Raw genomic sequence first — 21,116 nt, forward strand, 5'->3', positions numbered from 1 at the left:
TTGAAGAATGGTAATTGTGTGTTTTTAAGCGCTCAGTCACTGCTTCCAAAGTATGATGTAGAACGTTGTCTTTGTGGACTATGTTATGGCAGATGATTGCGATGTCTCCTGAGTCTGTGCTTCTCAAGTAGATGGCAGACTTGAAACCCATTTTGTTTGACTCCAGACAAAAAGTATGTAATACTACGTAGTGGAACTGTAGAGTTTTGAAAGCCCACCTCACTGCTGAACTGATTGCTGGCCTTGCTCCGATACTGAACCTTGTGCCATTGGGTTTTAAGTGGCATAATGGTTACCCATGGTGGACAGTGTTTGGTGGAGCTCAGTTTAAGACAGGTTTGGAAGCAGGATGGCATCCACTTTCTAAACTACATGCCTCTGGAAGCTCTATGAACTTTGAGAAACGGTAGTTATCGAAAGGCTTCTGGTCTTTTGTTCCTACGATCGCTATGAGTTGTGTTCAACTTAACAGCAGTCAACAACACTAAAACTAAATGCACATATAAACAGCTGCAGGTGAGCATATTTTCTTAGCTACTCTCAGCAGTCAGTGGCTATTGATGACCAGTCTTCCACAAACACCTTGAACTCATCACTTTCACACAACACATGACTCATTAAGAGCCTGCTTTATACAAAGTCTTCAGGAAAAGAGCTCTTCTATGTAAGGCTCAGAGTCTTCTGGACTTCACGGTAACAAATTAACTTCTTTACTATTAACTTTGTCTATTTCTTTTTTTCCTAGGTACTTTTAAGTTCAATACAGATGCTGCTGAGTTCATTCCCCAGGAGAGAAAAAATTCTGGTCTAAATTGTGTGACTCAAAGGAAACTGGACTCTAATCGGATTGGTAGAAGAAATTACGGCTTACCACCTCCCTGTCACCCTTCCAGGCAATTCCCTTATGATGACACCTCTGCCGTTCGTCAGCACGGTTACCATCCATCAGGAAGCAAACCTAAGAGTCAACAGTCTTCTCTGCAGTTTTCTGCTTCTAATAAGTCACCCAGGAGCCCTGGCCTTCAGAGCCAACCTTGGCAGAAATTAAAGAATGAAAAGCACCAGACCAGAGTCAAGAAGGTGCAAGGTCTTCCTGATCAGACGTCAGATACAGTTAGCTTAGAAAGTGTGGCCAAGTCAGAGAGCGGGACTAACCCCACCGAGCATAGCCCTTCTGAGAGTGAAAAGGACACTGTTAGTGCAGATCCCAGGGGAGCAAAACCCAAAAAGGCAACTCCATTTATATGCACTTATGGTAGAGGACCAAAAGTCAAGGGGAAATTCAAATGCGAATGGGGTAACAAGGCGTCTTTGAAACCTGAGGACATCAAACCTGAAAATACCAAACCTTCAGGAGTTATCCACCCTGACCCTCTGGATGCATCCTTCAGAAAAGGAGTACTGGATGGGTGTGGGGCCAGACGCAATGAGCAGAGACGACACCCACAGAAAAGACCTCCTTGGGAGGTAGAAGGCGCCAGGCCTCGGCCGGGCAGGAATCCACCAAAACAGGAGGGCCAGAGACATACAAATGCAGGACCCAGAAACAACATGGCCCCTATTCCAAAGGATAATCTCATTGAAAGACCAGCAAAATCTACCTGCGACAATGGAAATATGGCAGTCATTAGCAAGTCTTCCAGGAGAATTGACCCAGAGAAATGTTCTGTGAGGAGGCAGGATCCCCAGGGAGCACCTCCTTTCTCCCGCAGCAAACAGAACCATGTGCTAAAAAATGTAGAAACGCATACAGGTAAGCACACCTAGATGGGTGGAGGATTTTTTTTTCTTTTAAATTTTCAGATTTTGGTAGAAAATATATTGACACAGCTGAGAAACTAGCATGTGTCAAAATGCACAGTGAAGTTTTCTGTCCTCATTCTGCATCTGCCTGCATTCTGCTGCCACTCGCTCCTCAGCTTCCTTTCCCAGTAGGTATCCACTACTTCATTTTCTATATAAAAAAACAGAGATACTTTTGTGAGACTTTTTTGGTTTTGATTTTAATGTGGAAATGGATAGTATAGATGTCTGATTCTAAGATTTTTTTTAGGTATGAAAACACAAGTAGGGTATGGTAACATCACTCCTATCACTGCTGGGTCTACCGTACATCGTCTCTTATTTCCTCAGTTGTGACAGCCCTGCCTAATCTTGCCATCCTCAGTTTCTTCCTTTCATCTCTTACAGCAGTGGTCAGATGTGCTTAAGTGTGTATTGAACTGTGCCCCTCCCCTGCTTGACCACTGTTGACTGGCTTTGCCTCACCAGAGATTCTGGAGTCAGCCTTCCTCAGCAGTTCTCATTTTTTGATGCCTCAGCTCCACCACATTTTACTCCCAGGATTTCATGCTATTTCCTTTTTCCATGCTGTTGAATATGTGACTCCTTTGTCTACTGCTCAGAACATTGGTGTTTACTTTTCAAAAACTGGTTTGGTTTGAGTATTCAGGTCACTCAGGTAGTGTTAATCTTTTAACCCTGTGATATGTCCTTCCCTTACATTTGCATGTTGTTGTCTGGTGACCATTTGGCAAGAAGCTACAATCCAGAAGGCATGTGGTTTGAGGCCACCAGCTGCTCTGCAGGAGAAGGATGGACAACCTCCTCCCATGCAATTAATTAACTGCCTCTGAAAACCCACACAGGGTCAGCTATGGGTCAGTTCCGACTTTGGTACACAACAACAACAACCGTAACAGGAGGGGCCAGCGCTTAGAAAAAGACATCATGCTTTTGGAATGGTGCAGTGTCAGCGAAAGAAACGAAGACCCTCAGTGAAGTGGATTGACACAGTGGGCTCAAGGATATCAGAGATTGTGAGGATGGCATAGGACAGGGCAGGATTCAGATCCGTTGTTCATAGGGTTGCTGTGAGTTGTACTCTAAGGCGCCTGACAACTACAATGTGGTGTCACAGATCACTGGAGGCCATACTAGGTTTACATGTCAGTATACCCACTAATCTGGGAGCTCCTTAAGGGCAGAGGCTGTGACAGTGGGGGCAGGTGTGTCAGAGAGAGTAAGATTGACTCCAGGTAGAGCAGGGTTCAGAGCTATTGTTCACAGGTTTGCTATGAGTTGTAGTCAGCTTGACAGCACATAATCATAGTGCCTAACACAGCTCTCGGAAGGGAGAGGCGCTTGTCTTTGGCTGTTGGGAAGCTCTTCCTTATGTTGGACTGAAAACTTCGTTCCTATAATAATTTTTATCCCTTAGTTCAAGTTCTGTCTTCTGGAGTGATACTGTGACCGGTCTTATTCTTCTCAGCTTCCTCCCGCCCCCAACTCATTTTACAGTCAATGCAGAGCAGCCCTTTGAAGTATTTGAAGACATCCCTCGTATCTAGATTGAACATGATTCTACCATATCTACCTATACTTTTACTCTCTTTGTCTCCCTCCAATTTATTACGAGTCAGCTTAACATGTGAAGCCACCACCTCCCCAGGGCTTGATTTTACATTAGCTATAGCTCATGCAGAAAGCTCTGAGGATGTGGATAAGAAGTTGCACCGCCAGGGGAGCTCTGGTGGCCTAGTGGCAAGAAGTTGCACTGCAATGCCAGAGGCGCACAGTTCGAATCCACCAGATGCTCTGTCGAGGAAGGAGGGACAATCTCCTCCTGTACAATAAAAAAAAAAGAAGAAGTTGCACCGCCAACCCAGACAGGTGGTTTGAATCTGCCACCTGTGCCTTGGTGGAAAGTGGGCAGTCTCTTGTGTGATTTACCCACTGCAGTGTCTGTTATGAATCAGTCCCAACTCAATGGCAATGAGTTGAGATTGTTCTTCTGGTCACTTGCCTCACTAGGCCTTTCTTTTTTGGAGAATTCAACTTGTGAATGAACCAAAGCAATATTTATCTTTTTTTTTTTTTCAATCCTTAAAAAACCTATAACCCATTACTAGCCAGTCAGTTCCAGCTCATAGTGACCCTGTATAACAGAGTAGAGCCTCCCTTAGCATTTCCAAGACTCTAAACCTGAGCCTGCTGCTCAACTACAAGATGGGGCAATACTCAGACCCTCCTTCACTGGAATTTCCTGTCCTGTTACTATCCGGTCAACTCCATCCCATAGCAGCTCTCCAAGGCAAGAGTAGAGCTGCCCAGAGAGTTTTCAAGGCTCTAATCTTAAGAGAAGCAGATTGCCACATCTTTTGCTCATTAAGTAGCTATTAGTTTTTGTTTTTTGTTGGTGTTTGTTTTGTTTTTTTTAGAATCATGGTTTTTATTGGGAAGTATCAGCAGATATGGTGGGAAAAATGGGAATAATTCTTAGTGGGCTCAAGAGCGAGACTAGAGCAGAAGAACCCATCCTGGGAAAATGAACCTGTACAGAAGGTGTCAGGGGGTAGGTACCCAGAGGGATGGTGAAGGAGAGGTAGTTCCCAAGGGCACCCCAGTGGGGCCAGTAGATCTGGAAGATGGTGATCCAGGTGGTGAGCACAATTACCCAGAAGAGGAAGCCCACAGCTGAGCGCCAGACATAGCCCTTGATTTAGCTCTGCTCCATGTAAGCCGGCATAATGAAGGCCTCTTGGAAGAACCAGAAGATGTTGACTAACCAGAGGAAAGGCAGGAAGGCAGACCCACCAAGGTAGTACTTCCGGCACAGGTTCAACTTCTCGTTAGACACTTGTTCCAAATTCATAATTGCCCAGAAGATGCGCTGTCCCAAGGGATTTCGCTGCTTGATGCTCTGGCTACTAGCCGAGTAGCTATTCGTTTTGAACCACTGACCTTTTGCTTAGCAAGCCAGTGCGTAACCAGTGTGTTACCAGTGCTCCTCCATTCAATCCTTAAAAGTTGGTTCATTGTGGACAGTATAACCTGAGAAAGCTAGAACCAGTGAAATGCAGGAACCTGTGAGAGAAAGAAAACTAAAATACATTCTATTAAAACCAGTAAGAAAAAGAGTAGATCTGCACACAAAAGCAGGACACATTAGAAGTGGGAAAACAGTTGGTTCCAGCTCTCACAGGTTTCACTGTCTCAGTTTTCTGTAGTGTTTCAAGTAAACACAAAGTTGTTACCTCACAGTTTCCATGGTCAGAAGGTCTCTGCTCAGAGCCTCACAGGACTGAAATCAAGGTTACTGGCAGAATGAGATCTCATCTGAGGCTCAGCGATCCTCTTCCAAACTCACTGATTGTTAGAATTCATTGACCTGTGCGTGTAGGGCAGAGGTCACTGTTTTCTTGGTGGGGTGGTGGGGTTTTGCTTCCAGGCTCAGGGGCATCCATAGTTCCTTATACAGCTCTCCCCCACAACATGACATTTAGCTTTTACAGAACCTACAGAATGCCTTTAGTGCAGTTTCTTTGATCACAGAGATGTTTAAATTACAGAGACATCTTCAAATCATCTCTCAGCACCCTAGTCCCTCTTTTGAAAGAGCTCATCTGATTCAATCAGGTCCACTCATACTCAAGGGGAGAGGATTATAGGATATACACATGAGGGTGGTGTAACTCTTTGGGGCTGTCTGAGAATTCTGTTCTTAACAGATCTCTCTGTGTCTCACATCTCCACGTTATTCTTTAGAACTCTTCATTTATGAGAGTCAGCTCTTTTTTTGTGAAAGAATCTTAAGAGCAGATGTAAGGGACCGATGAAGATGTAAGGTTCTGAGTTAGATAACCATTAGTTTGACTCTTATAATTTCTAGTTATGTGATCTTGGGGAAACAAGCTCAGTTCTTCATCTACAGAATGGTGTCTTGTTGAGAGAAGTAAACAATATGTAAGGAGCATGGCATGTTATTTTTAGAAGTTATTTATCTTTATAGCTTATTTGGACCTCAAAAACATAATAATAATATTGTGAAATAAGTGCAGAAAATGAGTGTATATAATGAAAAAAACTATTATTATACTTTTGAGCTCTGGTGGCCTAGTGGCAAGAAGCTGTGCTGCAATCCCAAAGGTGTGCGGTTTAAATCCACCAGCTGCTCTGCCGGAGGATGGGCACTCTCCTTCTGTGCAATTATCTGTCTCTGAGAACCTTACAGGGGGTCAGCTATGGGTCAGTTCTGACTCTATGGTATACAACAACAACAACATTATACTTTTAAATCTAAAAAGACTATTAAGTTGATGCTTGGAGGGAAAAGCCTAGAAGTAGGTGAGAGGCTTTAGGAGTAAATCCAAGGATTCTTCTCTGTCACTCTATACTGGTCTCTTTCACTAGGTGATAGCCCCCGAAGTCAGAGACTGTCCTCTTAGTCTGGTAACACTAACCTGAGGTTTGTGTTAGGTCCCAGTCTTATGTTTGATAAGTGAATAAAAAGCCTCCAGGGCAACTGCTTGGACCCTTTCATTGCCCTTGGTCTTTTGGAAGCTGTCTAGGATAAGGCTTCGCCACGTCACAGGGTACTCTCTAACCCAGGTCTGTAATCTGGTGGATTTGGAGCCTCCTGGTTTAAGAGGAGGCAGGACAAGACCCGGCAGTGCCGTATGGATGCTAAACCTGCATTATTAGGGACATTTGGCTACTGGTAACTTCTGGAGCAGAGCTTGTGGGGCTCCCCATCTATTTGTTTACTTCCTAAGAGACCTCTCTCTACCTCGGCCCTTTCTACTCCTGCCCTTTCTTGGCCTCAAATTCAGAATCAGACATTCTTAAAATTTCTATGTTTGGACTCAGATGTCTTATAGACCCTCCGTTGACTAAAGTTGTAAATGTCTTCCTGTATCTGAGTTTATCTGTTTTGTTTTTTTAACAGGTTCTCTTGTTGAACAACTAACTACAGAAAAATATGAGTGTATGGTCTGCTGTGAGCTGGTTCGTGTCACAGCTCCAGTGTGGAGTTGTCAGAGCTGTTACCATGTGTTCCATTTGAGCTGCATCAAGAAATGGGCCCGGTCTCCAGCGTCACAAGCAGGTCATTCTTTTCCAGCTCCCAAGCACCTGTTCTCACTCATTTTATGTTTAGGTTTTCAATGTCATTTTAAAAGTACTATTTAATTCCTCTTGATACTTATTTTATCTACAGAGAGTCTGTGCTGTTTTTATCACAAAATGACCTGCATTAATATTTAGATCATAATTAAATCCACTAAACATAACAATATTGAAATATATTAAGGATCAAATAGTCAGATAAATTTGTTGAAAAGTAAAAAAGCATGTTTTCTGTAGTGTGCTTTTTAAAAATTATAGACCTACAAAAAATTATTATTTCATTTACCTTCAAGATGCTGAAATTGTTTGCCTTGTACAGATCCTCTTGTTTATTTTATGCACTTTTTCCAAGTTATACTAATATTTATGGATAATGCAAATATTAATAATAGTATGCTTTCTAAATGGTGACCAATTTAGTATATCTCGGTTTTTCTATATGCAATTATTATTTTATCCTGTTCCCTCTTAAAGATATTTACTTTGACATAATAAAAAAATAAAACAAAGCCTGTACCTGCTTTGGAAGCAGGAGTGGCATACACTAGCTAAATAACATGCCTCTGGAAACTATGAAACGTAGAGAAATGACAATAGTTATAGAAAGACTTCAGGCCTTTTGTTCATAGGGTCTCTATGAGTCATGCTCAACTTGAAGGCAATCAACAACAACAACAACATACCTACTTTACTTACTATATCTGAAAGTTTATAAATACTAGCCCAAATGCAATATTTAAGCAAAGTATTCAGTATTGATATCTTCAGTATTGAACTTTTGTGATATACTGAACACTGAAATTATTACCGCTGGTTCAGTTTTGCATTTAAAAATTATATGTGCTTTTCTGAAAGAAAATTAATTTGGTTTGTTCCTATTTTTCTTGATAGACGGCCAGAGTGGTTGGAGGTGCCCTGCCTGTCAGAATGTTTCCACACATGTTCCTAATACCTATACTTGCTTCTGTGGTAAGTTTGTTTGGGTATAACTTTCCCTTCTTACATTGTACCTCTGCTCCCAGTCCAGGAGAGGTAGTTGCTGGATGTGTTTTAGAAATTACAAATAAGTCTTCATAAGTTCCAAGACATCCTGTGGCTCATTACACAGATAAAGACAGGCCTTTGTGCTGTTGGCTGTTCTGGAGATAAGTCTTCTCAAGCCTGCTGAGCTCATGCTGCTTCCAAGCCGTAATGCTGGTCTCCTTGGTCCTAGCTTAGACCTGAGCTAAAGCAGAGACAGGCAGGTCCATGGGTTGTCTCTCAACCTTTGATTTTGCATCTTTGATATTCCAGACTTGAACACTGAAAGAGTAATTATAAGGTGTACTTTATTTTCATCCAAGAGATCAGTTATTAGCCTTTATGATGGAGAGAAAGATTTTTCTATAAACCAGCTTTACAAATTGTCTTCTTGTGCCCACCCTTGTACTTACTATTTCTTCCTATTTTGGGGTAGTTCAGCTTCCCTGTGTGTTAAGGACAAACTTGCTGTGATCCAGATCCTCATTCCCAATATGAGCCTATTTCCTGCATGCTCTTGTCTCCTCACTCTTCCTGCCCATCTTTTAATGGCTAGCTTTCTCTTCCTGATTGTTGATTTTTCAGATTTTGTATCTTAACCCTCTGTATTCCTCAATGAAATTATACTTAAAAGTCATCAGTAACCCGTCTTGATTAGATCCAGTGCTCATTTATTAAGAACCTATAAATTTTTTGCATTTTTGGCAGTCTGACAACCCTTAACACCTGTGATCATTCCCTTGTTGAATTGACCAGACCTTCCTGATCTTCTCTGCGTGTCCTTCTTAGTCTGATTTGCTTATCTATCTCCTTTCCCATCAGTTAAGTAGGAACTTTTGCCAAGAGCTGGTCATTGAGTTGGTCTTTTATATTCTAAATTTAATCTCTTGGTGAAATCACCTACTATTTAGAATGTTCTTTCTCTTCTTTAAATCCTCGTTCATGATCTTAGCCCAAGGGTCCTCTTCCAGGATACTTCTTTTTGCCAGCCCTTCTTCTACTTGAACACTTATTTTTTTGCAGTCTACTTTCTGGCTTTCTTCTAGGTGAGTTTGAACTTTTCAGAGAGTTTCTATCTCTCCTAACTCCCGCTGCCTCTTTCTTTTCCCATTGCTTTCATTTGGTAACTCTTTCTGACCTTCCAGCAGATGTTCTTTTCTCAGTCCAATAATACAGCACAGAAGGCTCACCTTAAAGATTTTTTTCTTATCTTATGTTAAATGTATCTTTTAGACAAAGTAATGTTTTCATGAGTAAAATGACAAATCTTTCACAAGTTTGTAACTTTAAATTTACCATATACTCTATGAAGCTTTTGTTGAGCATTCTATTTAACTTTTATTTTAAGGTGTGGGATAATATGTTAACTCATGAAAGCCACACTGATGTTTCATAATGTCTAGCTGAGCTGTGCTGTTTCATTCACATTGAGAATGTTGTTGAAGTTTATTCCATTGACTCTGATCTGGTATGTTTTAGGTAAAGTAAAGAATCCTGAATGGAGCAGAAATGAAATTCCACATAGTTGTGGTGAGGTCTGTAGAAGGAAGCAGCCTGGCCAGGACTGCCCTCATTCCTGTAACCTGTAAGTTGGAATGCTAGACCCCTGGGGATCCTGGTGGACATGTTTTGTTGGTGGCCCGAAGTATACGTATCTAGTTAATGTGCTACAGGATGGGGTAAGGGGCTATGTAGTACCATTTATGGAGTACACATATATCTAAACCCAGCTCTCTCCACAAGCCCAATTTCCTTTTGTTCTTCACCTGTGTTGTTTGGTGGCATGTCTGCTTTCATGTCGGCCTTCTTTTCACTGTTCCTGTTGTTATCACATCAATTGGTTAATATTTAAGTAGCTAATGGGGAAATTTCTGTACTTTTCATGGACAGTCTTTGCTTAGCTTTTGCTTCCCCAAAGGACTTGACTGGCCATAGCACCATTCACCTGAGTGCCAGTTACTTTTATCCCCACACAGCTGAGACCATATTTGAAAAATGTCTTCTTGGTTAGATCCAAATGAAACCATCAATTTGACTTTTTTTTTTCCTTATTCATTTTCTTACAGGGTCAATTAATGTACTGTCAATTATTTCTGTAGAGAAACATTGTTGGTATCTTTAGGCAAATACTAAAATACTCAGTCAAATTTATTTGTTGTCATTTGCACAGTAGCCACCAGTTGGGATGGCTTTCTTTGCGTTTGGAATCTTGGATGTGGTTTACTCATTGAAGCCTTCCTTTTTCAGCCTTTGCCATCCTGGACCTTGCCCACCTTGCCCTGCCTTTATGACTAAAACGTGTGAATGTGGACGGACCAGGTAAAGTCAGAAGAGAGCTGTTGAGTTGTAGTGGTGTAGTGTGAGTGTGCCATCAAATCCATTCCAACTCAGAGCAACTATAATATAGAGTAGAACTGCCCCATAGGACTTCCAAAACTGTAAATCTTCATGAGCAGATGACCTAATTTTTCTCCTGTGTAGCAGCTTGTGTGTTTCAGCTATTCATTTTTTTTACATAGCATCTCAGTGCTTAACCTACTGTGCCACTGCTGTGTACCATCAAGTCAGAACTCGCCTCTAGCTGGACCACCAGTGGGTTTTCAGAGGCAGTGAAGCACATGGGGCGAGAGTACCCATCGTTCTTCATGGAGCAGCTGGTGAATTCGAACTGTCTACGTTTATGTAGGTAGTGCAGTTCCTTACCACTAAGCCACCAGAGCTCCTTACCTGCCACTAGGGCCCCATAAAAGATTAGTTGTTGTATGTCATTGCGTTGATTCCAACTCTTTTTTTTTCCCCAATTAAAAATATTTTTTAAATTAATTTTAATGAAAGTTTACAGACTTAGGGTTTCCAGTCATTCATTGTTGCACTTTTTGATTCCAACTCTTTTTTTTAAATTATTATTATTTTTTTGTGTGTGTACCATCAAATCAGATCCGACTGGTACAGGAGGAGATTGCCCCTCCTTCTCCAGCAGAGCATCTGGTGGATTCATCTGGTGCAATCCCTCTGGATTGCAGTGCAGCTTCTTGCCACTAGGCCTCCAGAGCTCCCTGATTCCAACTCTTAAGACCCTCTGTGGGGCAGAGTAGAGCTGACCTGTAGGGTTTTCAGGGCGGTAAGTCTGCAGAAGCACACTGCCACGTCTGACACAGGATCCAGCAGATAGACTGGCAAGGATTTGATTAACAGCCAAGCATTTAACCACTTGCACCACCAGGGCTCCTTAAAAAAGTCTCATGGCTGTCAGATTGGTGCCAACTCACTCCAGCGCTCCATCGGGTATCTGGGGCTATAATTCTTCATGGGAGGATACTGCTCACTCATCCTACAGAGCCACTGGAGGATTTGATCCATTAGATCTGTGCTTTCTGGTTAGCAGTGTAACATGCTATGAACAATGCCACCAAAGATTAGTAAACCAAAGACACCGCCACACCTATCAAGTCGATATGAGAAATGCCCATAAAGTTTTCAAGAGGAAACCTTTGCCAAGTGTACTGCCCCTACAGAGGATACTAATTCATAATGACCCTGGAGGACAGAGAGAAATGCCCATAGAGTTTTCAAGAGTAAACCTTTGCCAGAGCTTACTGCTTCCTATAGAGCAACTCTCCTATAGTGCTGGAGGGTTCAGATGGTCAGCGCTTTGGTCTGCAGGGGAACACGTAACCACTTACATTGCCAGAGCTCCTTAAAAGATAAATATGAGTGACTGGTGGGCTGTAAATAATAGTTACCTGAGGAAACGCTAATGGGTGAGGAGTTGCACTGCCAACCCAAAAGCAGCCAATTCAAATCCGTGAGCTGTTCCACGGGGGAGAGGTGGGCAGTCTCCTTCCACACCATTTATAGCCTCTTAAAAGCCACTGGAGAGTCAGCTGTGAGTCATTTTCAACTCCATGGCATATACAACACCAACAACATGCATAATGAGATTCTTCATTCCAGGTGAAATGCCACTTACTCCACTGAGTGAAAGGAATTGAACCCAGGCCTATTAAGGTCCAGTAGGCAGGCATTAGCTGCCTGTGGGTAGCACAGTACCTGACAGTGAGGATGTTACCAGTAAATATTGTGGATGAAAGAGTAAATGATGCTTTCTCTTTCATCACAAGTTCTGCCTCACCAGTACAGGATCATTGAGAGCTGGGGTTTCGTCTGAGCTTCAATAAGATCTTGGAATGATTTTTTGAACCGCCAGTTTAGACAGGATTATGCAGATTGTCAGTCACGAGACAACCTCACTGTGTTCCTTTAGCATTCATTGGACTTGTGAAGATAGTAGTGTGGTCAGAAGGCCACATATGTGGAGGGACTTGGGGTCAGAAACACGAGGTTTGATGTGGGCTCTGCTACTTGTTGATTCTTGACCCTATGCAAGTTACTTGGTCTCTATGTGCTTCATTTTTCTTAACAAGTAGAAATAATAGTGTCTCCCTCAAAGGACTGATTGAGAGAACTCTGAATGTTTCATCAGTAATAGTTACTGACAGCTTCCTAGATACTAGCCAGGTACTATGCTGCCCACAGGTAAGGCATGCTGTCAGCCCGATGGCAGGTCATTCAAATCCACCAGCTGTTCATGGAAGAGTGCTAGGCAGTCTCCTCTGTGCAGTTTACAGCCTCTGAAAACCCACGGGCAGGTGAGACCTTTCTGACTGGATGGCACCTAACCACAGCAGCAACAAGTTGGGCTTAGTCATTATGGCAATATCAGCCATTGCCCGAATACTGACAACTGCTCTTCAAAAATAGAATTTGTAAGAACGAAGGCTGCGTAGTGGAGTGGACTTGGGGGAAGGGATTGTATAACAATGAAAGAATTTTTCTTTTACTTTTCAAAGAGAAGAACAAACTGGAGGGTAGGGGTGGGCGGGGAATGAATGGAAATCCAAAATCTCTGTAAATTTTCACTAAAATTAATAATAACAATAATTTAAAAAAATAGAATTTGTGGTTGATGTATGGTTAGGAGACAGAATTACACTCTTCTTGAAAGAGAATTTCCCCCGAGCTCTAAGTCATTCCCGTGGAAATAGACCTGAGGACAGTTGCCTAAAAGCAGCACTGGCCCCACATTCTTTTCTAGCCAATAAATCAGCCAAATCGAGATTTGACTAGCATGAACCCAGAATGATCTCTCCATGCTTGAGTTAAAGTCATAGACAGTTTGTTCTAAGTATTAGAGCTGCACAGCCACCAGCGTGCTGGGCCCAGGAAGATGGCATTGTGCTTTCAGGCTGAGTGTGTCCATCACAGCCACTACCAACCTGTTGGACACTGTTGAGCTCAAGACAGAGCTTTTGAACCCAAATCTTCTGACCCTCCCTCACTCCAGCACTCTTTCCTTTCTGTATGTGAAAATTCACGTAAATACTCAGGGCTGCTGTTTAATTCTTTACTGCTCAGAAAATAAGGGAGTTGGAGGCAGAATGGAAAATAAGGAAAGCACAGCTGGGGAAAAGGAATTGGGGAATGGAAGAGTAATGGAGAAAATAAGAATTAGAGTCAAGAAAGAGAAAAAGTGGGAAAATGAAGTCAAGAAAGCTTTAGTTGGTTTTGAGCTTAACTGTTTATTTATCAGACTGGACCTTTTAAGTTAAGAGATTCATCTACTTTATTTACAGGCATACAGTTCGCTGTGGTCAGGCAGTCTCAGTTCACTGCTCTAACCCATGTGGTAATGTTTTGAACTGTGGTCAGCACCACTGTGCTGAACTGTGCCATGGGGGTCAATGCCAGCCTTGCCGGGTCATATTGAACCAGGGTAAGTATGTAGACGCCAGCCAACAGCACCTGTATTCTTTTCTGGAACCTTGTTTTCAGTTTTCTTGATGCATGTGAAGGATCTCAAACATACAGTCATATAAGATTTTAATTGTAACATTTTATATAAGGGAAACTAGGGATGTAGCAAAGCTTAAAACTAGAGATACAGTAATCATTTTAATCACACAGAAACAGTCTAAGTTATGGTTATATATAATTTGGAAAATAGATAAAAAATTTTTATTGGTTTTGCAAAGGCCCTAGGAAGATTGAAGTAATCTTGCAAAAGAACAAAGTTGAAAGGCAAACAACCTGATTTCAAAACCTATAAAGCTATAGTAATTATGACTGTGGTTAGTGGTCTAAAGGTAGACTAATAGAGCTGTAGGTTCCGGTGTTCTGGGTTCGTGGGTCACAGAGGACTCATGAGAGATGATTGAGTAGCAAGGGCTACAGCTCTATTAGGCATATAGCATACATTTGCAGCAGAACCTCATATTTATTGTAAAACTACAGTTATTCAAAATAGCACAGGAAAAAGGCATGTGCAGATGTGCATGTACATATTTTTCAGGATACAGAAAATATTTTGGCTGACGCAAGTTCTGTTTGACTACCCAAACCCAAGACTCTGTGTTTTTTCACTGTATTTTTTTTCTCACTGTATTTTGACTCAAGAATGCATTGGTTAAGTAAGTCTGGTCTTTACTGTTGATTCAAAGGGTTTCAGGGGCTGTGCGTGGAAACATTCCATCACCTTCAGTACTTTTCTCAGAGTGCTTAACCCTTTAGGGGTAAATGGCTCAAAAGAGTGCTGACACAGAGCAATTCCCGGGACTAGATCAGAGCCACATTCCGCCTTGATCTTCCTAAGGGCCCCTTGTGTTCAAGGGCCTCAGGCATTCCTGGAATATTTCCTGGTACAGCAGACTCCTCATTGCCATTAACTCTTCAGAGATCGTTCATAGAGCAAAGAGAAAAGATTGCACAAATAGACTCTGTGTTTATAGTCAAGTGATTTAAAAAAGTAATTCAGTGGAGAAGGAAAATCTGCAAATACTGCTGAAACAAATTTAATTTCTGGGTAAAGTGAAATATTCTATTCAAGCTCCTGTCTTTGATATAGACACCTCAAGATAATGTCAACTTATATGCCTAGTTGACTGTCATACAGATCTGTATTTAACAAAAAGTGTTATTTTGCTAAATACAGTTTAAGTTTATATATCCAGTTACTGTTGTCAAGCATGTAATCTTTCATAAACCTATGCCACACCGTCGTTCTCAGAATCTCAGCTGGTGCAAAGAATACAGCATCAACAATCCATGTATTCTTCACCCTATGTCCTTCCTTCTGCTTTCACAGCTGTCTCGTATTAGCCTGGCTTCTCAGCCACAATATACTGGTGCCCTCTTGTTGTTAGGTACTGTCAAGTCAGAACTGACTGATAGCTGACCCTCGAGTGGATTTTCAGTCAGTAAATCACTGACTGAGGAGATTGCCCATCTGTCTCCTGCAGAGCTGCTAATGGATTTGAACCGTGTGCCTTTGGGTTGACAGCGCAGCTCCTTATCACTAAGCCACCAGAGTACCTCTTATTGCCCTGTAGAGTTTTATGACATTTCAGTTTGGTGTCAAGTTGTTGATCTGTGTTGGCACTTAAAATAAGAAACATCTCTATAAAAGGTTTTATAGTCTAGTCTAAGGATTCTAAGGATTTTGTATGTGTAACTGTGCCATACTTTAGAGTTTTCCCCATATAGGTCCTCTTGGGAGAAATTTCTGATTTTTCTCAAATACCATTAATTTCTTTTTCTCACTGGAATCCTGTATGATGTTGTTGTTGCTATATAACGGAGTATATTTTTTAGCATTTTATATCCCTACCGTAGTGTTTCCTTTCCATGCCTTTTACTTTGTTTTCTTACTATATTTCATGTATCCCTCTATTTTGCACCATAAGGATTTTGAAATAAGACAGGAGTTAACTATATATTGCCTTTAAGGTCCTTGGAGTGTAGACTATGGAATGGAAGAGTTCCTTGATCTGAGCTATTTTTAGCTTGTGGTCCTATTGTGCTTTCACACAGCTAAATCACCCTGTCTTTTACATAGATCCTTTAATGCCTGGTATCTTCTTTCTTGTTTTTGTATAGTTGATTTTTCAAGCTGAGTTGCAATATTTCATTTGCCAACCTTATAGATCTAGCAAAATGTTCTGGCCCTATACAATCTGTTTATCTTATCAAATTAAAAGTCCTTTAGGGTCTATGAAGCATTATCTACAGTTTTAATAAGCATACTTTCTGGATCCTCATGTGCTGAATGGGTTAAGACTGATTTGGTTCCTTAATACTCTTCAGCCATTTGGGCCTCTACTTGACTCCCCTGCCATCTAGCTCATATTTTCTGTTTCTTCTGCCCAAGCATAACTGAACTTTGTTGTATTGTACTTGGATCGCTCCTTGACTGGTTAGGCTACTGTTTTGTTTTTACACTCAGACTTTCCTGATCTCTTCTGTTTTCAGCTGTCTTTTAAGTATCTTTGAACAAAGGCTCTGTGATGTTGGAGGAAAAACTTAGCAAAGTTTTTTTGTAAAGAAACTTCCCATTGCTAGAGTTTGTTTACCAATTCTTTGATTCCAGAAATACTGATTTTATCCCCTAACTCTATGTTAATTCATCCAGTAAGATCAGGGGGTGAAGCTGTGTATATACTTATCAGATGATGAAATGTATATTTTTAAAAGTCTTGATCACATTGTCAGTAATTTGAGACTTTACTTTTCCATGTCCCAGTGAAATATTTTATTTCTGTTCAGTGTATTTTATGTCATGAGCTTTATTTCTAATGTTTTGTTAAAAGCATTCTACCTTTTTTTTCTTAGTTATGTGGTTTTAAGATTTTCTGTGTTTTTATATTTCTGAGACCCATTTTCTGTGAAAGTAGCAATCTATATGAGAAAGAAGTACTTTCATTTTTACCATTCCTGGTTTATATTTCTCCGTTTTTGTTGTTACTTTGTGCCATCAAGTCAATCCCAATCGCTAGTGACCCATGTGTCAGAGTAGGACAGCCTCATAGTTTTCTAGGCTAACTTCTGTACAGTAGCAGATCACTAGCACTTTTCTGTTGTAGCGTAGCAAACTCCTGACTTTTCAGTAAACCAGGCTCCCTCCATTTATTCTGTAGGGCGAAGTGTATCTGCATAGGTCAGTTTGAATGAGACAAAATTTCATTGTAAACTGAACTTGTAATATAACACTTTTTGGAAACATTGTGTAAATTGATGAAATCCTTATCAGAAACTTGTTACATATTAATACATCAGAAACATGACTCCTTAAAAATGTGACATTTATTGCTGATCTCAGAAAACAATCTATTTATTTGTTAAATCAAGGTAAGTATAGATACTGTTACTGTTTTGGTTTGTTTTCTTGTTGTGTACCATCTAGTCGAATCCAACTGATGCAGGATGAGATTGCCCCATCTTCTCTAGCAGAGCATCTGGTGGATTTGAACCACGCCTTTAGGACTGAAATGCAGCTTCTTGGCAGTAGACCACCAGAGCTCCCTGCTGTTGTTGTTTTTGTTGTTGTGTTCCATTGAATTGAAATGGACTCATGTCTGACCCTCCAGCGAGTTTTCAGAAGTTATAAATTGCACAGGAAGAGATGGCCCATCTTTCTCCTGTGGAGTAACCTGTGCATTCACCTGCCTTTGGGTTGGCAGCGCACCTCTTTATCTTCTGAGCTACAGCTTTTGTCTAACTAGTAAATAAACATCACAAGTCATTTGAAATATTTTACTCAGTGTCAATACTCAAGCATGGTTACTTTCAGCAGTAGTAGAGTAGAGATTATTAAGGTCTTTCCATTGTTATGCCATTTGTTGGCATTTCTTTTAACAGCAGGAACTTTTTCCAAGCATTTTATGTGAGCCTACATATTTAAAGCATAAAATATATGTTATTTGGGTTGAAGTGAGGGTGGAGGCAACCAGGTATCAACCCCCAGGTGCCACTACCACATTAACCTCCAACTAGTGAGAATCCCAGAGACTTCAAGATCCACATTGAAAGCCATGGCTTTATGAAACAGGATATTCTCTTTAACTTGGATGATTGATTGGACTAGTGATAAGAAACTACACTGCAATCCCAAAGGCACATGGTTCGAATCCACCAGCTGCTCCATGGGAGATGGATAAACAGTCAACTCCCATGTGATTTGCTGCTTCTGAAATCCCTCTGGAGGGTCAGCGATAAGTCAGTTCAGACTTCATGACACACAACAACAATGCTGTTCTTAGGATATACTGTTGAAGTTCTAGAGATAGAAATAGTCTAAGAAGACCTTTCCTGTTGCTTCCTATATTAAAGCTCTTAGATAGCTCTTAGGTCAAGCTCTATTATAAACACATTCATTTCTGCATTCAATTTTTAGCACCCCTTTAATGTAATGTGATTACATTTTGTTTCTTTAAAGATGTGTTATATTTGACTATTTGAAGAATCCACACAGGTTACTAATGTTTTGTTTCTGAAATTGTCTCTCAAGTATGCTACTGTGGCACCACCTCCCGAGACGTGTTATGTGGAACAGATGTAGGAAAGTCTGATGGATTTGGGGACTTTGCCTGTTTAAAAATATGTGGCAAGTAAGGTTTTACCTTTTCTCTCAGACTAAATCTGCATTTTATGCAATAATTAATTATGTAATAGTCTGTTGTTTTTCTTCACAGGGACTTGAAATGTGGGAACCATATGTGTTCTCAAGTGTGCCACCCTCAGCCCTGCCAGCCATGCCCACGGCTCCCCCAGCTGGTGCGCTGTTGCCCTTGTGGCCAGACTTCTCTCAGCCAATTGCTAGAACTTGGAAGTAGTAGCCGGAAAACATGCATGGATCCTGTTCCCTCATGTGGAAAAGTGTGTGGCAAGCCACTGCCCTGTGGTTCCTCAGGTAACTGTTGGCCTAAAGTTAGCTTTACGGGGGAAAAAAAGTTAGCTTTACGAGTACTGATGTCAGTCTTTGGCAGTAATGGTTGCTTAGCATTATATAGCAATACAGTATCAGAGGCTTATCTAAACTTGGTCAAATTTGCTTAGGCAAAAAAATTCCTTTTTTTTCCCTTTCCTTATTTTCATTCATGTTCTAGCTGTATTCAGAAAACCTATTACAGGGAGGTCTGGTAGCCTAGTGGAAAGAAGCTGCACTGCAATCCCAGAGACAACGTGATATGAATCCATCAGTTGCTCTGCTGGAGGAGGAGGGACAATCTCCTCCTGTAACAGTCAGATCTGATTTGATGGTACACACACACAAAACAATAAAATAATATTTTAAAAAAAATAAATCAACTTAAAAAAAAGAAAGAAAACTTATTACCCATTAGTTCTCTGTGCCTGCTGTATCAGTCTCATTGCTGTCCAGTCAGAACTGACTCATAGCTGACCCTCCAGTGGCTTTTCAGAGGCTATAAATTGCAGGAGAGAAGATTGCCCATCCCTCCTGACGAGCAGTTGGTGGAATCCGCAGACTGGCAGAGGCATGCTGCCTTTGGGTTAGCAGCACAAGTCCCTGCAGACCAGGCCAGAGATGGAACTCCTCACGCTCTTCTAAACCAACACATATAGCAAAGGTCTTCTCTTTTCAGAAAGCACTTAGTCCATTTTATAAGAACTTGGTCTATACTGACTAGACATCCTCCTCAGAGGCTGAAGTATCTTGTTAGCAATGAAAAAGAAAAGGAAATATGAAACGGGAATACAAAGGGATTGAGCACGAGGAAGGTAGGAACTATTAGTATGAACAGGCTAGTTTAAAGGATCACAGGCTGACCTTTCTACCTCAGCAGCTTTTTAAACATGGAAAATTTTAAGGAACCAAGCTGAAACCAGCTTAAGGAACCAAATTGAGAAACTCAAGACTCTGACTAATGCTAGCAATGACTCAGCATTGTTCAGGCCTCGTTTATCTATAGATTCGTTTAGGTTTTGTAGCGTCTTTCTTGGTAGGAAATTTCCATCCTGGAGATAGAGCTTTGGTAAAAGAGACTACAGATGGAGTTTGACTTCTGGAATGGTAACAGGAATTACTGCATAGACTGAAGTTATGGATCATGGCTTTGCATTATTGTTGTTAATCTCCAAATAAGAGAATTTCTGTAAATTCATCTAGAGCCACAATTTTTTTAAGAGACTCAACTCTAACCTGAAGACTTGTAGACTAAGATGATTTTTCATAAGGTCAGGGGGATACTCCATCTTCCCTCATCTGATTCTTGAGTTGTAGGGAGCTGAGGTGAATAATGAATATGACTTAATAAATGTGGGAGTCTGAAAATGAATAGTTGTTATTTTCATTCTCAATTCTTTTCATTTTTATTAAAGATTTCATTCATACCTGTGAAAAACTCTGCCATGAAGGAGACTGTGGACCATGTTCTCGCACGTCAGTTATTTCCTGTAGATGTTCTTTCAGAACAAAGGTAAATCCTCAACAGTGGCGCTGTTGCCACTGCCTGTGCCTTTTAAATTGGTGATTATGGGGAGGAGGAATTAATTCCTTTTGTAGAATGGTTCATATAGTTTTCCACTGAATGATTTTTTAAAAAACAATGACCTCACTTTTATTATTGTCAAACTATATATGACACATTCAGTCCAGCTGGTGAACACTGATCCTACTTTGGGCCAGTTGTAGGTCAGGTTTTGTGGGGTGTGGTCTGCAAACCTCAGAGAGTAATTGGAGGCAATACAGCTACTGCCCCTTCCTCAGTCTTTAGCCAGAAGAGGCAGGAAGCCTTCCTGTGAAAGTGCTTGGGCGATCCACTTTATGGAGCATGCTGACTGTTGATCTACCTGACCAACTTCCCATCATTTCCTTCCCTGTCAATACCTGTCCCGGTAGAGCATAGGCCAGTGTAGAAGTGGGATTTTGAGGAGTTGCTTCTCTTTGTGAAAATTTGATAAAATCATTAGCAGGAAAAGAAATTATGTGAATACAAAGCTAAGAAGTATTAGTGTATGCTAATGTTTACTTCAGCTTTTCTAACTATACCTTAAAAGCCTTTCTTTTGTTCTGGGATAAAAGGAAATTATGACACACAAGGAGCAGGAAGAAGCCCCCTTTAAGTATATATGTATCTGGGAGATAAGGAGGTCCTTGCAGGTAGTATACCAGGCAGGCTCTTCAGGGGCTTGTGTCATGACTTCAGATATTCTTTGCCTAGCAACTTGGTCACATACAGTGGTTACATCCACGAAAATACAGACCAAGGTCAGGGCAGCAACTGACTTGCATAGTCATAAGTTGGGAGCTAATTTATAGGTAAGCTTCAGAGTAGAAGGGAGAAAAATATAAAACTAGTACAATTTATGTGTGACCAAAATTGAGTGAGAATGTGTGT

At 41.0% G+C, this 21,116-nt stretch overlaps 1 protein-coding gene and 1 pseudogene across 2 annotated transcripts in view; one reads left to right on the forward strand and one right to left on the reverse strand.

The window, feature by feature from the left end:
• NFX1 (nuclear transcription factor, X-box binding 1) overlaps positions 1–21,116 on the forward strand; it is a 55,447-nt gene that overhangs the window by 7,590 nt on the left and 26,741 nt on the right. For both annotated transcript variants that reach the window (XM_006898501.1, XM_006898500.1), the window contains exons 2-10: positions 746–1,753; positions 6,728–6,886; positions 7,798–7,875; positions 9,406–9,511; positions 10,174–10,245; positions 13,560–13,699; positions 18,266–18,365; positions 18,450–18,667; positions 20,098–20,195. In XM_006898501.1, the coding sequence (XP_006898563.1) occupies positions 746–1,753; positions 6,728–6,886; positions 7,798–7,875; positions 9,406–9,511; positions 10,174–10,245; positions 13,560–13,699; positions 18,266–18,365; positions 18,450–18,667; positions 20,098–20,195 (1,979 nt within the window). The remainder of the gene's footprint in view (positions 1–745; positions 1,754–6,727; positions 6,887–7,797; positions 7,876–9,405; positions 9,512–10,173; positions 10,246–13,559; positions 13,700–18,265; positions 18,366–18,449; positions 18,668–20,097; positions 20,196–21,116) is intronic.
• On the reverse strand, positions 2,962–4,654 carry LOC102853682 (annotated as a pseudogene).

The sequence above is a fragment of the Elephantulus edwardii genome, unplaced genomic scaffold (assembly GCF_000299155.1).
Source record: "Elephantulus edwardii isolate Elephantulus edwardi_28Jun2011 unplaced genomic scaffold, EleEdw1.0 scaffold00232, whole genome shotgun sequence".
In the NCBI taxonomy this organism is placed as follows: Eukaryota; Metazoa; Chordata; class Mammalia; order Macroscelidea; family Macroscelididae; genus Elephantulus; species Elephantulus edwardii.